Raw genomic sequence first — 17312 nt, forward strand, 5'->3', positions numbered from 1 at the left:
ATTGACATAGATGCTATCACTGAAAATACATGCAATTTAAAGTTAGACATTGCGGTTTTGATTTCCCAGTGGAGACCAGTGTTCTGTATTCCAAACACAGGTTGCACAAGATCACATCTTGTCTGCTTGCTAATGAATATGAAGTATGATTCAACATTTAAATGAAATACAGCAAAATCCTCATGGTAAAGTGCTAAACATGTAAGTGGTATAGTGTTGCATTAAGCAGCATAGCTCCATGCTGCCCCCTTGTGGCAACAAGTATATTTATAATGTAAAAGTGACTTACAGTATATCAAACACAAACAGTAGGTTTTACTTTTTTTTTTTTAATACCATCTCATAATAAAAAAGCTTTATTGACACACTATCTTCTTGCTCAATTTTTTATACACAAACTAAAGACCTACCTTTTTAGTCTGGCTTTTAACTGAATTTTACTTTAATATGAAAAATAAATAAATAGTTATTTATATAATGTATAATTTATCATCTTATTTAGCGTTTTGTTATTTTATTATTATTTTATGTTTATGGATAACCTTTTGATGTTTTATGGTCTTCATTATTTTCTCCATTTTATTTAGCTATTTTGAGTCTCAACATTTTAATCCTACCTCCAGTGTTTCTTCATTATGAATTCATGATAGTGTTTCCTCAATTTCGTCAGTTCCTGGTTTTTTTTAGCTCTGTGTTTAAACATTTAACATTTATTTAGCCTTGTGTAAGAATTTAGGGGCTGGGGATTGTTTTTATTTATTTTCTGTCTTTGTAAAGCACTTTGTGCTACATTTTAAATGTATGAAAAGTGCTATACAAATAAAGTCCGATTCATTGAACAGAAAAGTATTTGTCGTGATAAGAAGCACAGTCATACACATGAAAGTATAGATAATAGTTTATTTAATATTGTAAACCAATGAACAATACAATCAAATAAAAAAAGACTAGTGTTTACCGATATAAAATAACTTTATAAGTTATTGCATTTAGCACTCAATAACACTAAATCATCACAATGCTGTATAACAAGCAGATTGTCCCAACAGTTGCATAGTACAGGCGAGTCAAGTGTACTTGCTACTGACCACTGGTGTCAAGTGCAATATTAGTGTAAATAAAAACATGGTGCAGAGCAAGGTCCCGAGTCAACGCACTTTAAATCCAGCTGTTACATTTAAAGCCTCACACTTGTATCAAGTGACTCACACTTAATGTTAAATGAATGATCAGCGTTCATTTCAAAATCTCCCACAGTACAACCGTGTGGTGCTGTCAGGAGATTGTGTACATCACTTGTGTTAATAATGCAACATTTTCAACATTTCCTCTCTACTTCCTGAATCCGTGACTTTATCTCGATTCTGTGATGGCGAAATCAAGGTTTGGACAATTTCTTGCACAAAATGTCACCGTTTCCAGTCTTTAACTTCTGCATGGTGGTCAAGTGATCTGCTTTACTTATAGGACTGAGAGTTACTTCTTGTAACAACTAACACCACAGCATGAGAAGTAACAGTGTGGTCTGCAGGGAGGTATCCTGACATAAAACCTTTATGCACGTCCACAGTTGTGCAATTTTCATTTATTTTACAGATGTATGTGAAGGGCAAATTACTCTTGAGTTGCACACTGACATACACACACAAAATAAAATCCTCCAAAGAAAGTGATCACTGTTACTTGTTCTGATACTGAACCTTTTTTTGTCAATGCAGTTTCATAATAAAAAACAAAAGAAAATCGAGGCTGTAACACGGGTGAAAAGATACTTTTCTTAAAGTGGTAAAGAAAATAACTTGTTTTTAAGATGGACTGCCATTTTCAGAAAAAAGAACGCAAAGTTGTAACTGATGTTTGTTAACATCATTTACAAATAACAAAAGGTAGATAAATACCTCAATCCATCTGTAAATCTGTTTTTAACCTGTAACAACTATTGTTTAGGTGTCCCCAACAAAAATACTCACAAATAAATAACGACACTAATGTGCTCTCATCACACGTTATGATCCATCCATCTTTAGGAGTTATTTTAAAGCTAATATCCATCTTGGCAAAAAAAAAAAAGGAAAAAGGAAGGAAATCAATATAAATTCTATAAATAATAGTTAAAGAATATCAATAAAAAATAAATTGCACACATATTTAACCACACAAACAAATAGATATCCATCATATGCTTTCCTGTCTACAGTCTCTGTAAAGCTTTTTTAAAAGTGGCAGACGTTGGTATCTGGAATGTAACTTCTTTCTACGACACAAAGACGAAGTCCAATCTAATCAAATGGAACTGGTTCTTCTATCAAAGCGCTTCAGTAACTCATCTGCTTACATTCTGTGCCTTATTCAGCAGTGTAACACTGATGTGTGAAGGGACTTCTTTTTCAAACAGCAGACAACTTTTCCTTTTCTCTCAGTCACTCATCTTCTGCAGGCAGAGCAGAGTAAGTCCCTCTCTGTATGAAGCTTAATGACAACTTATAAAATGTTACAAACTCTTCTGTCTTCTCAGACAGTAAAACACATGTATCAGTAAAAGATCATCCTAAACTGAGCTTATCTTTTACACTTCACTTAGTTGTTTGAGACAACATGTACTGACTATTTTCAAATCAGCCTTAAAGAAATAATGTTTCACTCAAACATTAAACCTCCTATTTCTATTCAGTGCTATGCATTTGTTTTTAGTTCAAAAGGGTTTCATGTTTTGCACAAGACATCTTGTTTTGGAATGAAACTCACGTGTCATTTTGAGAACCAATGAAGAAAACAAACCAGAAACACACCAGGTAATGCAACACTAGTCGGGGAATGTCAACTGTTAATTGAGATGCCTTCATATCGTAGTTAGTAGGAACTGGAAAATTAGATTTTGCCAAAGGTCTAAAACACAACACACCACAAAGTGTCATGCTTGGAGGGCCGCAGCCTCGTCCACCAGAGCAGAAGAATAAAGTAGTCGGCTCTCCAACAAGTACATACTGCCTCACAAATGATGACTTACTCCGTTACTCTTTTTGGACAAGTGGCATAGTAAGCATTTCATGTAGTTCTATAAAAAGAAAAAATAGAAATAAAAAATATGTCAAGCTTTGGGCTCACAGTGGATAAGGCTTGTTCTTATGTCCCTCCGTGTTTTCATGTTGCTCGAGATATCTCGGTGCAGGCGGTCCTGCATGAGCAGGAGTTTGGCTTCACAGCTGGAAGTCCTCAGGCAGCACAGCAGTAGAGCTGGGTCAGAAAGAAGGCCTCAGGCACCAGTGACTAAAGTCAGGGACAGGAACTGGAGCTAGGCCTTTGTGAAGTTCAATTCCATGCACAGGTATCACTGCATGGAGCAGGACGGGCCCTCGGAGCAGCAGCACACGGAGGAGCCCATGGCTTTGGGCGGAATCAGGTCCAGGTCCTCGTCGTCGGGGATCTCGTCCAGACGGTAGCCGTCCTGAAGCAGCTGCTTGCTTAAATCAGGATGGACCTGGAGAGTAAAGAGAAAGACATCTTTAACACAGCCACACAGAGAAAAGAGGCGAACCCTGGAACACATCTCACTCAGTCGAATCAGCTTATACAGACCCTCGTTGCTATGAAACAACTAAAATAAATGTTTTTGCTACCTCTTCCCTCTGCAAATGGGCAAAATCAGGTAACCTTGAAAACTGAGAACAAGAAAGATCTCATTATTAACATGCATAATGTTCTTTATGGACCTAAATTATATGCTGTGATTTTTTTGTCACCTTTGTCCTATTAATTCACACTGTAGACATATTTGGCTACGATTGGTGCCTATGAGTCTGTCACCCCCCATGAACTAACTCTAGAAGAACAACAAATCTCTGTATGTATGTCAGCTATGATGAAAATTCTACAGTTCCTCAACAGCAATGCAAGAAAACAAGTAAGTCTGAGTTTAAGCTTTGCTAAGAGGCGGGGTCAACAACCCCGGCTACATATCAGAGCTCAACAAACAGCCTGAAGCCTCTCAGTGTGTGAGAGTAAAAACAACAATGGTAAGGTCAAAAATAAAACACATCCTCTGCCTACATCCTCAGGCAGTCCGTATACATTGTTCCTATAATATGTATGAATGCACACAAACACAGACAAGATCTGGCCCAATTCTAATTGTTCTATTTTTGACAGCTTCTTTTATCTGAGTTAGGGACAAACTGGTTACTTTAACCCCAGTCCTGTGTACTCATAGGAAAAAGTGTATCATACCCCACAAATGAAATAACTGTCCAGTTTGTGCAGACAGATTTTATTCTCTCCATTGGTTTTGCAAGGTGAAGGACATGTGCTTTCAAAGTGAAGCTCATAACTGTATGTGCTTAACTTAACAAATAAAAAAATAAAACGTGTGTGTTACTGAGAGACTGCACAATATCACAAAGATAGAAAAAGGACAAAATGAAAATGTATGAACTGGCCAACACGACATTTCTGCACACCCACACAGCTACAGTCACCCAGCCGGTTTGACTGTCTCTGTGTTTCCTCTAAATGTTTCCTCTAAATGTTCCCTCCAAATTCATGGGATGTATGAGGATTATTAAAGGACTGCAGCTATTATTGGGATCTTTATAAATGAGTCATTTTAGTCATTAAGTCATTTATCCATTTGTTTCCTTTGTGCGTATGTGTGTGTGTAGGGGGAGTTAGGGGGGATTTGGCATGAGGCGCTTTGTGTTGCATGCACTTTATGAAAAAGTTCTATACAAATCTAGTCTGATTGATTAAGATATTTGAGATTCAGAGAGCATCAAAACCATAGTGAAGAAAGTTAACTCACCTCAGCTGAAGAGTATCCTGAGGAGTACTGCTCAAAATCGATCTCTTCATCACTGTAAGGACAAGTAGGACAGGTTCTGTCACTCAGGTAAACAACTTAAATGTGTCCATTGGAAACATATGAAGCGATGCTACAGGTGGTAAAATGTCACAATTATAAATGGAACTGGCAACATGATTTTATGGCTATAATTTAAGACAGTGACATTAACTTTGAAAATGACACATAACTAATTATTCTGTAATTACACCTGATTGTATAGATTCTTTTTGAACTGAAACTAGAAGAAACATTGGGACAAATTCTGCTGATACACCACGATGAACCTATGCATGTTTTCTTATCAGCCCAACCCCACAGCTAAGACTCATACAATCAATAAAGTGATTACTAATACACTGAATGATCATTTTACAACATCGTTTTGTGAGAAAATAAAATAACTTTTCAGGAATTAAATAATCTGTTTTATATGTGTGAAAAAAACAGGAAAAGTGTCAATATTTTTATATTTTGGATACCACATGTTTAAATCTATATGATCTGTTTATTTCACATTCAATAGTATAAAAAAGTATGAATGCTTAAAAAAGTGATATACAATCAGATTTTCAACCAAAGGTGCTGCCACAGAAAGAGAGAGCAGTGGTGTTCAAGCGACCAGGCAGTAAGGGAAGAGAGAGGGCGATTATCTAGAACTCTGGTTCTCAACTGGTGGGTTGGGACCCAAAAGTGGGTCGTGGCGCCGCTTTTAGTGGGTCACAGATGTGTGCCTGAAAAATAAAAGTTGTGGCCAAAAATCTTTGCTGTGCTTTTATTTTGAAGAACGTGGGTATCCTTTGACGTGGGTGCAGTATTAGTGTAGTTCAGTCACACTCCATGTATCCACTGATTGGGTAATCCCAGCTATCTCTACATTTACATTCTTGAAACTTAATGAGCCCTACAGAAGTTGCATCTATGTTGCACTTTTTCAGTTTATTTCTGTTGAAAAAAGGCTGTGAATTGAATAAATTCTAGAGGAAAATGTTCTTCTTCTGCCCTGCCTCAGACAGAGAGAAAGTTAAGGAGAGAGGGAGAGAGAGAGAGAGATGCTGGCTGGGGGCATGACAGGGATTATTTTAAATGAGTTTATACATTCTGTGAAGGAAAATCCAACTCATTATGCCTTTAAGTACGATTAACAGGGTTGTAAATGTGTTGGTCTGTGTTGTGTGACTTTTCCTGTACCAGCAACGTGTGCAGGTTCGTATCGAGAATGTTTTTAACCAGTACTGTAAGTCATCAGCATGAGTTATGGAAAGTTTAAAAATCTGGTATCCTGACAACCCTACTGCATAAAGAATTTATTGAGTTACTTAATCACCTGTATACCTGGTGTAACCTTACCTGTCTGAGTCCAGTGCAATCAAACTGTCCTCAGCGTGCTGACTCAAAGCAGCGTAGCCCTTGTTATACTTCACCGTCCTGAAAGCAAAACCAGAAACTGTAAAACAAGCATCTCCTCCTCTACTGTTCGCCGATTTACAAATAAGCAGCTTCCACCTTCCTCGTCGTGTCTCCTCTCCTTACCTCTTAGCTCCTTGTCGGGGCTGATGGATCACCGGTGGTCCTGGTGAGAGGGCTTTCTTCTTCAGTGCTTTCCTCGCCATCTCCCGGTGTTTCTCTAACAATAATAAGAGCCAAGTTTGTGTTGAGTAGGCTTGACTGGATGATGGTCAAAGCAAAAACTCATGTAAGAAGTTATTGTGCAAAAAACACGACATCTTTAAAAAAGAAAACTCTTATCGCAGTCTAAAACTTGAGATTTATGAAGCCTTTTCTCAGCAACACAGTTTCAGCAAGTGGAAGGTTTTTGAGAATGACGTTGTGTTATAACCAGATCTATTGCATAAAAATGAGTGATGATTAGTTGATATTTTGGCAGTTATGTTTAATATTCAATAAATTTGAAAGACTGACAAGCCAATTTGGTATTATAAAATAGCATGGCCTTCATGACATCTTCTTGTGTACAGAAGGGAAAAGGCATAGTAAAAAACAGGATTACATTTAAATTCAATGTATTGCTAAAATGCGGGTATGCCCATTTTAGTGTCTTTTTTCAGGGCTGTGTTATGATGGTCAAAGCAAACCTGAACAGTCTGCAAAAATTGTTACTGTTTAAGACCGATAAAAACCTTTGTAGGAGCTTGCAATTATTTCAAAACAAGACTTCAACTTTGTGCATCTGAACATGTGCTGGTTACATGTGTGTATGTTAGACCTATAATTTGCCTCCTACTAGGAATACTAACAGGAGCTCTGGAGCTCTCCTACATCATAAAGGAGATAGGAGGACGTATATTACTCCTCTGTCTAAGTAAAACAAACCATGCATCATTTTCCTGCTGGAGAGAGGTAGAGGATGAAAAAACAGGCCGTCTCTCCAATCTTACATGACAGAGACTTAATATGGTAACTATACTGTGCATCTGTGCTGAAATCCTCCATGTGCATAACATTTTCCTGGATTAATATTGGTATGTGCAGTTACGCAAGGTCTTTTTTTTTTTGGTGCAGAATGAATGTTGGAAATACAACTGCCGAGACAGCTTACAGTTAATCTGTTCTGATCTACTTAACAAAGAGATATCAGGACCTTAAGAGTGACAGATGTAGGTAATTAACTGCATACCTAAAACTTGATTATAAAGACTGATTTCTATACTCACTCTGCCTGATACAGACTTACTAATGAACTAATGAAAATAAACATTATGAAAAGACCCCTTACCTACAGACATAAATTATGTTTATACCACTGGTTATGGTGAGAAAGAAAGTGCTTACGCAGTTTGAGGTGGATTGCTGGAGCTCTGGACATGATGTAAGGTCCTCTTTTCTCCACGGGTCTAATTCCTCCATCCGTGGTCTTAGGTCTTGTGCCGCTACTGGGCCCCTGAGGTTGTAGAAATTAAGAAAATAATATTCCTTTTAATCCGTTAAGTAAATTACCAGACAATAATACAATAACTAAATAATAATATGTTAATGACAAAAGACAAGTTTTGTTTTAAAAATGTTTTTTAAACAAACTAATTTAGATCTTTTTCTTAGTTAGCTTAAGTCCGTCTCAGGCGGTAAACCGTCAAAATTCACCAGCTACATGCAATTTTGGAAATCGAAAACTCCTCAGAATTTTCCCAGCATCCCCTTCGGCATACAGGAAGAGACAATCAATTTGTACGTGTTTATAAGCCTATTATTCATGTAAACCGTAGTAATTTAAAGTCTAAATTAACAGTGTCTAACGACAGAGCGCTAACTTTCTTGACACTCATTGAATAAGCATTTCCTATGAAGAACAACTGTCACAAATCACCGGCTATGCTAGTTAGCTAGCCTCCCACTTTCTATATACAAGCTAACGTTAGCTGGCACAGCTTTAGCTGACATTACCGACAAAACTTGTGGCTCCGGCAGAGCTTCCAGCAGGGTGTCCTTCTCTGGCTCCTCCATGATGTCGTTCATCATCTTGGCGTTTGTTGTCACAAATTACCACGCAACACAGTCATGATGACGTCCCACCGGTGCGGGACTTTGTTGTTTTCTTCAGGTAGGCACTTCTGTTAGGCAGATATGCTATTATGCTAGCAGTGACCAATGTTGCCAACTTCTTCTTCTTCTTCTTTGAGTCTTAATGGCGGTCGGCAAACCAGCTTAAGGGTGCATTACCGCCACCTACTGGACTGGAGTGTGGAGCAGTAGATTGGCAGGAAACAAAAAAGAAAATTAAATTCTCTCTATTATTCCGGTTTCTCTTAAGTACTTGACTAGAAGACTGCGAACTTTACATGAAGTTTTTCCTAACAGATTCCCCAATTTAATATTGCGTTTTTCCTTATTTAAATTCCCTTCTATGCTCATCATACCCTTTGCAATCTATTAGTACATGTTGGACAGTTTCCAGTTTATTACAGTATATGCATAGTCCAGTAGGGCCCTTGTTTATATGGCTTGTTTGATTTAATCCTGTGTGTCCAATTCTCAGAAGTGTAATGATCATCTCCTCCCTTGGGTTCCTGCTCCGCATTCCACCAATGCCTACGTGTTTTTGAATACTGTAAAGATGTCTTCCTGTTTCACTTAGCTCCCAATGTTCTTGCCAGGTATATAGTGTATGATCTTTTATGATGGTTTTAATTTCTGATTCATTTAATGGTATTTGTATGTCTTTATAATGACTGTTTCGCCAGTATGTCTGCCTTCTCATTTCCTTCCACCCCTACATGAGCAGGCACCCGAAGGAAGGAGATATCCAATCCTCTATGATGTAGCCTGAGTAGCACATGAAAAATATCATATATAATATCCTGTCTACATGACGACCTTCCGGATTTTATGCTTGAAAGGGCTGACAAACTATCAGAAGCAGTTATGGCACTAGACTGGTTATTTTCTTCCACCCATTGTACTGCTAACAATGTTCCTAGTAACTCAGCTGTGTACACTGAAAGGTGGTCGGATAGCAGCACCTATATGCACAGTCTCCGGTTCTTTTGAACCATCTATAAATATGAATAACTTGTGTTTGTGTTGGTCAATATAGTTCTGTACTATTATCCATTTTTGTATCAGTTTAGGTTTGTCTTTTAATTTTTTCTGCAGACTTGTATCTATGGATGGCATAATGAATCTCCACAGAGGAATAGTTGATGATGGAACAGTGGGGCTTACCTTTAAATTACTTAGGCCTACATTCTGTGCCTTAGAATTTCCTATCCATCCAGAACTGTACAATCTGGACTCATTATGCTCCAAGTTTCGACCCCTGACCCAGATCGCCCCGTCATCAGCATAAAGTGATTTTCCGATATTTTGCTCCACCTGTTCAGAAATGTCATTAATCATGGTGTTAAATAACAGCGGACTGCACACACTACCCTGTGGTGTTCCATTTTCCACTGAATATTTATTGGAATACTCTGAACCCACTCTAACTTCTATTGTCCTCCCAAACAGGAAATCTAACACCCAGTTATACATCTTGCCATTTACACCTCATTTTTTAAGTTTGATAAGAAGTCCCTCTTTCCATAGCAAGTCATATGCTTTTTCAACATCAAAAAACACGGCAATCACCATTTCTTTATTGATTTGGGCTTTTCTGACTGCTGCTTCCAGTTATAAGACAGAGTCCATTGTCCCTCGCCCTTTACGAAATCCACTTTGATATGTAGAAAAAAGATTTTTACTCTCTAGATAGTGTGTTAGTCTCTCTCAGTTTGAGCCTGGATCTGCCTTCGTCACCCCGCCACTTTGTAAATAGCCTTGGCCTACCAACACAGTAAGTGCATGTGGTATCTGATGTACAGAAAGTTTTATTTTGGTTATGTCCCTGTGACAAATTTGGATAAAACCATGTCATCTTAAAAACTGCAATACAGTTTAACACAGCGCCATGGTCTTGTTATGCAAAGTAATTTCTAATACAAAAGGTCTATTGAACACTGAAGGTCGAACTGGATTAAAGATTAAATGCACTCTGTAGTTATGCCATGTTGTTGAATGTAACCATGTTGTCCCCAATGACAGTCTATGGTTGTTCCTTATTGGTAAACCAGTTTTGAAAAAGACCATTAAACTCAGTAGTTATCAAACTACAAAATTAAGTAAGAAAAAGTGGGGAAACAATGAAATTCCAATGACGTTATGATTATTTTATATATAATTCATACTAAGAATAGTAACAGTAATTATTTAACACTACCATGACTGGCCTCTTGCATGCTTTTTGTTGACTGTTTAATTGTATTTTTATAAAGTCAATAATACTACTCGACAAACTATATTGTTGAAAAATGCACAACGCTTGAGTGAGATTTTAGGCCTCTTGGCGCCATCTGGTGGATAACAAAAGAGCTCAGCGAAAACCAAAAAAAATCTTTGGGAATAAGATTGGTACAGAGCACACAAAGAATATTTCACCATTTACTCACCACCGTTATAAGAAAAATATAGGATGTAATAATATAATGATTATAATATAATTCAGACTTTCTGCTTCATATTTTTTTATTTATTGTATATATAACGTAAAACTTATCATGTTATAACATGATAACTTCTATTGTGATAACATGAAACTGATGTTTGATTTCGATAGTCCGGAATTGTATTGCTGCCACGCTGAAATAAAAAAAGGATCAATACCTAGTTATAACAATAAACGTTCCATGGTTATAATGTGATACTGATTCTTTTTTAAAATTCTGGTGTGACAGCAATACGCCTCCGTACAATGTTTTACTTTTCACTTTAACATTTTCTAATAGTTCTGACTTTTTATCTGATGACTTACATGGCTTTTTATTTAATTTAATTCTTCTACTGGTAAAAATTGCCTTCGACAGATTCATACCAATTACATAAAAACATCTTAAAAGTACAGTTCCAAATATGATTCTAAATTACTCTATTGGCTGTACCTACTGCTACTGCGACTAAATTACTTGGATACTAATGAGGCCCGGATGTAGATTTCCTCACAGCTTATATATCTCTGCAAGGTGGTCTTTTGTTGTGCTATTGCTATTCACTAAAACAGACTTGAATTGGCTGTAGCTTGCTGAAAGTCTTTCACAACAAACATTTTGACTTTTAAAAGAAAAGCAAGCAAATGTGCGACTACTAACATTAACAATGGCTACATTTCAAGTAGCTACATAACTATGCCTTGCCAGACGCATGCATAAAAGCAGGGAACTACTAAATTAAATACCAACATTTATGATATTATCTACACCTATGCTTATTTGGCTATGATGACTAAAATGTCTGCACTATAGATCTAAATCTACAATAATCTACCAGAAAAAAGAACATACACACACACTCTTAAATTATTGGTTTTCTTTATTAGGTCCACCATTTTGTACACAACAGGACAGCATGGATTTAATCAACAATATAGACATATATGACAGGAGAGAATCAGGAGAGCTCATCTCTTTATGTATCAAATGACCTGAGGAAAGAGGGATACAGGACAGTGTCAGCTACAAGCAGTTTACATGCAATATAATTCATCATCTACTGCATTAGTGTAAGTCAGAACACACATATAGGGTCTGAGGCAGCTTCAGTAATTACAAGAAATGTAGAATCTAAAGCATTCCAGAGTTGCTTTGAGTAGTATGTTACAGTGAAGTCTCACCTTGACAGTTTATAACTTGTCCATTCCCAGCTCTTCAGGTGTTGAGATCCCCAATTCTGACAGGGTGGGCTTCAGCTCTTGCATCAGGTAAGGATAGATCTCTTTGTGGGGTCCTGCCTTGTCCTGCATAACACACAAAATGTCAACAACAAACCAGGAAAACACTGATGAAAGTTTTTTCTTTTTCTATCATTTATCATCATCATTATAAGTTTGTGCTATATGGTTTAACCATTGGTCCTTTTTACACAAACCATGTTACAACAAAAACTCCTATGTGGATGTCTTTAATCGTTTCCTGCACTAAACTGAAGTCAAGAGTTTGTCTTTGTCACTTAAGTATTCCTCACTCAAGCTCTTCCTTAGTCCAGAGTCCAAACTCCCCAGTGCAGCAAAACGGATAATGGCAAACACCCAGTGAAGCTGTGAAGGGATGCTTTCTCACCTTAACGGCCTCAAGGATGCGGATGGCCGTGGCCAGGTCATTCAGTCTCCGGCAAGCTCTAAGTGCTGAATCCAGGATCTTGGCCTCAGGTACCAGGTCATACCCAATCAGGGTGTTCATGCCTTTAGATTAAAATAATTGGAAAAGGCCATATTACTTAAGTAAGTAATTACTTAGAGGAATAAGTAATAATAATAAGAGCAAATGCTAAGAATAAGAAAGTGAAAAAACTTTTTGATTGACTGTTCAACCCATACATTACTTGCAGGTTGCTATAGGTGGTTCTGGTATATCAAACCAGAGTACCACCACTGCTGGACAACATGGGAAATTATGACGACCAAAAACTAAACACTGTTCTGACATTTTGACTTAGGCCATGTCTACACGTACACGGGTATTATATTTTTGCCTCCTTCATTTCCAAAAAAACCCCCCTGTCCACACAAGCATGGTTATAAAAAATCCCTGTCCAAATTAAAATGCAAAAACACAACAGAAACGCTGTCACGAGAATGCCACACCAACAGGCAGCGATATAACCCGGTCATGCAAAGAAGAAGAAGAAGAATCGCGGCCAAAAACTCTCAAACTCAAAACTCTGAGAAAATCTATCCCGACGCCTTTGTTCCTCAATGTAGTAGACAAGTAACTGTACATATATGTGTAAACGCGTAAAAAGTCCTGTTAAGCAGGACTCGTCCAGGACAAGGACAAATTATTAGAATATGAAAAGGATTAAGTGTGTACATGGTCACCTTTCCTCAGTTCCCAGGCATCTATGTCAGGTTTGCTGAAGTAAGTCACCCAACGGGCATCAAACTCTTCATCTGTCTCCACTACGCCATGAGAGTAACATCTGGAGGCCAGTGGAGCTGGAAGAAAAGAGATTACTGTGAAATTTCTAAAAACTAGTGATGATACAAAAACATTCTGTTAGTTAAAAAAACAAAAAAAAACAATCTTAAATAGCAATTCAAACTGTAAAATGTTGAATGAAATGATATATCTTATTGAACAAGTAACCAAGATTATTAGTTCTTCCATACTTGACTTTTCAAAACAAAGCACCCAATGCGTTCATAACAATGAAAGAGAAATATCATACGCATTCATGTTTTCAAATGACTAAGTGAGCAAGGAGAGATTTAAAAGAGACAAGCATGGAATATGACTTCTTTTAAAAGTGTTTTTACATTTATCTTTCCTTGTTAGAACTGTTCTGAAAATAGAAAAAGACAATATTGTGGGCCATTGTCTTATTACAGATATTCAGTCTAAATATACATTTCGACTGCACACCGAACACTTCCTTTTACAAAGCTCCATCACAAAATGATACAATTACATGTAGAATAGAGTCTCTCTTTGAAAACATGCACAAAAGTGGTTATTTAAGCACTTAAAAAAACTTAATTAAAACAAGGTCACACCAAAACATTTTCAGCTACACCACCGTCATCAGGGTGGTTGATGCTGTAGGTTTGTAAAGTACATTTAGTTGTAAGCTGGGTAAAACACAGGTTTGTAAATGTGTGCTGATATATGAGGGTTGTTTCAGTTTACAACAATACCCTGAGTGTTTAGTCATGTGACATTCCGGCCTCTCTGCATTGGCTACCACTGCAAGCTAGAGCCAATTTTAAGGTTCTTCTTTTAACCTATAAGACCTTGCATGGACTTGCACCACCTTACCTATCCAAGCTGATTAAACCATACACTCACCGGCCACTTCATTAGGTACACCTGAAAAATCTAATGCAGTTCAATGCAACAGACTGCCATGGATTCTACTTTTATGAAGTTTAGTTTTTGTTGACTTTTGTTTTGTTGAGAGTCAGAAGTGTGTAAATTCCATTATGTTTATTACTGAGGCCACAGTTAAAGGTGGTGTTGTACTGAAGTAAATCATATTGAGATGTGTCTCTGACTTTTTGTCCTCCCTATTTACATACATGAGGAAGCCAGAGTATCAGAGACACCTCTGAATATAATGCAGCTCAGTACAGCCCCACCACCAATTATGACCTTTATGCTGAAATATCATTGAATTAACACCTTTATGACAGCTTAGCAAAAAGCCTGTACATTACAGGCAACATAAAAGCAAATCTTATTGTCCTATGTATTTCCCTTTAACATCAATGCTTTTAATGTTTCTTTTCTTTTTTATTTCTTTTTTTAGCTTGCTGTATGTTTGTCCTATGTATACTTTTTAAATTGTAAAGTGTATTGGGACCTTGTTGCATGGTGATTTTGCACTTTAAAGAAAAATGCATTGACTGATTTTACAATACATCTCATTTAACAAATTGAGATGCAAAAAAAGACAAAAAGATAACAATATATATATTTTACATGTTTTTGAAACCATATCTCCTCTCATACACCAATAATGTAATAATATTTCTATTTAAGTACTGATATAATTATTATGCATTACCTCCTAACAACATTACTTTTGAAACAAACAGAAGTGAAGAAGTGACATTTCCATAGACTGTAAGCGAACAGATGAAGCCCCAACTAAGGAAGTACTTGACAGGTCACGTGGACGTATATCAGTACCATAACGGGTAAAAAAAAAAGTATGTTATTCAAGAGCGCCATAGTAAAATGTGTAAATTATAATAAATATATGTTTATATACATGATAGACTATGTGGTTTGAGTGAGACATGTCAACGTGTTGAATCCGCTGCGTACGACCTGCGCTGACTGACCCTCTTGAACGAACTAAGGAGGGTCATCACAAGGTCGTGGCTTTTTAACTAAATTTCATTTCGCGCCTCTTCATTTGAAATTCTCTATGAATGGTGGAATTAAAGACATATAATAAATTGAGGGGCCACACAGAGAGCTAACCATGAATACACTTCAATGTCACCCTACGTTAGCTTCTACACATATAACCAGCTGTAGCTAAGCTAGGCAGCTAGCCGAGCTAGCTGACTGAAGACATCTTTCATACAGAGGCTGTTTGATTTCCGGGCAGATGAACAGCGGGCAGTCGAACAGCGGGCAGTCCTACCTGAGTAGCAGGGTCGTGACCGAGCTAGACTCCGGGCCCCTGTGGCTGACAGTCGGAAAACGGCTCGGAACATGGTACCGCAATGGGTGCTAACTGTCCTGTGAGCTAGCTAAGGAGGGAGTCTAGTCTGGACGGACAATCACGATAGAGGCGGCTTATGATCACGTGACTGACGGAGATAGCCGAAGGTTTTTACGTCCAAGCTGCTGATTGGTCTTTGAGTTGACCTCAAATACTCCTGCTGTAAATGTTATGGATTAACAAATTGCACAAGCAATTTAACCTTCTAAAAACGTTTTATCAAACCTATTTACCCCGTTGTCTTCTACTCAATTATGCAGAAGTACCATAAATGTGTTATGTGCATTATTATACAGTAAAATGTTTTTTTCTACAAAGAAATACAACGGAAAAGTCAACGTCAACACTATAGCATAGGCTAATCTTCAGGCTCATCTTCAAAGCACGTATCATGATCACTATACACCTTGATCTTTATTGGTTGGTCCTTGCCTCTATCATATTTATTCAGCTTGGATATTGCTTTAGGTTACTTTTTAAGTGTTCAATAATGTTATTTATATCGTATAGTCAGAAAGGTGGGCAAATAAAGAGGTTTGCAGCCCCTAGACTATAAATGGCTTCCAGTTGGGGCCTTCATCTCTCACTTTATTATTAATACTCCAAGTGTTGGTTTACCTATTTATTTCAGAGAATAGTTAATTAAAGAGACAGATGCTAAAATATCTTAGCTTTTTGCCCTTATGTGAGTCGTGTCCCTATAAAACTAGATCCTATACTTCCCATATGCAACTTGATAGCATCTTTTTTTAGACCCTCCCTGCCTGATAAACAACCAGATCTTTCAAAGTCAACGTGCCTGGTTTGTAACTGCTACACTTTTTGAGGCCAAATTTCAGATTACATTGTCAGTGTTATTTTCTCAGACTTTACTGTGACATTTTCAGCTGCACATAAACTTGGCAGTATTCCTCATGATGAGAAAAAAGTTAACTTTATGTGTGCCCCTTTAACCCCACAGCCAAGATTAAACAAGAAAATGCTGTACCTAGACGTTTAACACCAGCAGGGGGAGCTCTTGGTTTAAAAATACACCCTTGTGCCCTCAGCGCCACTTTTTCATTTATTGGTTCAACAACATACTGTATAATACTCGCGCGTGAGAAGCTGTAGGTCTGCCAGATTCCTTAACGAAACGTTATTTTGAGGGGAAAATCATTTTGTTTATAATAAACTACAATGGACCATATTTGTTTATTAACTTGGATGATAAGATTCATCCATTTATTTTACTTTGTGTGTATTCAAACACTTGACATGCATGTACAGGGGCTGTAACCAAGGTATAGCGGATTACTCTGTTGTGTGTATCTGATGTTCGTGTGTGTGTGTGTGTGTGTGTGTGTGTGTGTGTGTGTGTGTGTGAGTGTTCTTAGTGACGTGGTAAACTCTAATCCGGCCTAAGCCCAGGGCACCACAGTAGATGTCCATTAGTGTAATGTGCTGCTGCACATCATTCCTTCCCTGTCTCTTTCTCTCTCTATCATGTCTGTCTTTGTTTATATACCATGCCCTTCACGCTGCACTGTAGTTTTTTAAATATCTGTGTTGATATTGTATATTTTAACAGTTTAACTCCAGTTTTATAACAGTTTACTGTTGGTGGGGATAAGCTCTGTGACCTCTGACTTTCCTGTGGGAGGGACTTAGAGAGGAACACATTTTCTTAAATTTGCTGGTCATAATAGACGATTAAATCACGCACGTTACTTTATACATTGTAGAATTTTAAACAATAATATGACCTGCAAAGAAGTCTTAA

General features: G+C 37.4%; 2 protein-coding genes across 2 annotated transcripts; both read right to left on the reverse strand.

Annotated features, from left to right (window-relative positions):
• Positions 1–912: 912 nt before the first annotated feature.
• Positions 913–8441, reverse strand: fam219b (family with sequence similarity 219 member B). The gene is made up of 6 exons (XM_069658616.1): positions 8237–8441; positions 7628–7736; positions 6368–6461; positions 6185–6262; positions 4796–4847; positions 913–3478 (listed from the first exon to the last, which is right to left on the reverse strand). Exons 1-6 carry the CDS (start codon positions 8309–8311, stop codon positions 3329–3331), a joined length of 558 nt encoding a protein of 185 aa, XP_069514717.1. The 5' UTR covers positions 8312–8441; the 3' UTR covers positions 913–3328.
• A 3233-nt stretch (positions 8442–11674) lies between these two features.
• Positions 11675–15609, reverse strand: LOC138589430 (cytochrome c oxidase subunit 5A, mitochondrial-like). The gene is made up of 5 exons (XM_069659697.1): positions 15470–15609; positions 13197–13313; positions 12439–12560; positions 11994–12116; positions 11675–11804 (listed from the first exon to the last, which is right to left on the reverse strand). Exons 1-4 carry the CDS (start codon positions 15540–15542, stop codon positions 12003–12005), a joined length of 426 nt encoding a protein of 141 aa, XP_069515798.1. The 5' UTR covers positions 15543–15609; the 3' UTR covers positions 11675–11804; positions 11994–12002.
• Positions 15610–17312: the final 1703 nt, after the last annotated feature.

This window comes from Semicossyphus pulcher, unplaced genomic scaffold (assembly GCF_022749685.1).
Source record: "Semicossyphus pulcher isolate SPU_LCO1_2020_fin unplaced genomic scaffold, fSemPul1.0.p SCAF_1, whole genome shotgun sequence".
NCBI lineage: Eukaryota > Metazoa > Chordata > Actinopteri > Labriformes > Labridae > Semicossyphus > Semicossyphus pulcher.

Bases quoted from the DNA above. Each gene is read 5' to 3' on its own strand.
- LOC138589430 (XM_069659697.1), bottom strand. From the start codon at position 15,542: ATGTTCCGAGCCGTTTTCCGACTGTCAGCCACAGGGGCCCGGAGTCTA. The intron at 12,561-13,196 runs GTGACCATGTAC...TTTAATCTAAAG, and splicing joins TGCCTGGGAACTGAGGAAAG to GCATGAACACCCTGATTGGG. The intron at 12,117-12,438 runs GTGAGAAAGCAT...TGTGTTATGCAG, and splicing joins GCATCCTTGAGGCCGTTAAG to GACAAGGCAGGACCCCACAA.
- fam219b (XM_069658616.1), bottom strand. From the start codon at position 8,311: ATGATGAACGACATCATGGAGGAGCCAGAGAAGGACACCCTGCTGGAA. The intron at 6,462-7,627 runs GTAAGCACTTTC...TATTATTGTTAG, and splicing joins AGCAATCCACCTCAAACTGC to AGAAACACCGGGAGATGGCG. The intron at 4,848-6,184 runs GTAAGGTTACAC...TTGTCCTTACAG, and splicing joins ATTGCACTGGACTCAGACAG to TGATGAAGAGATCGATTTTG.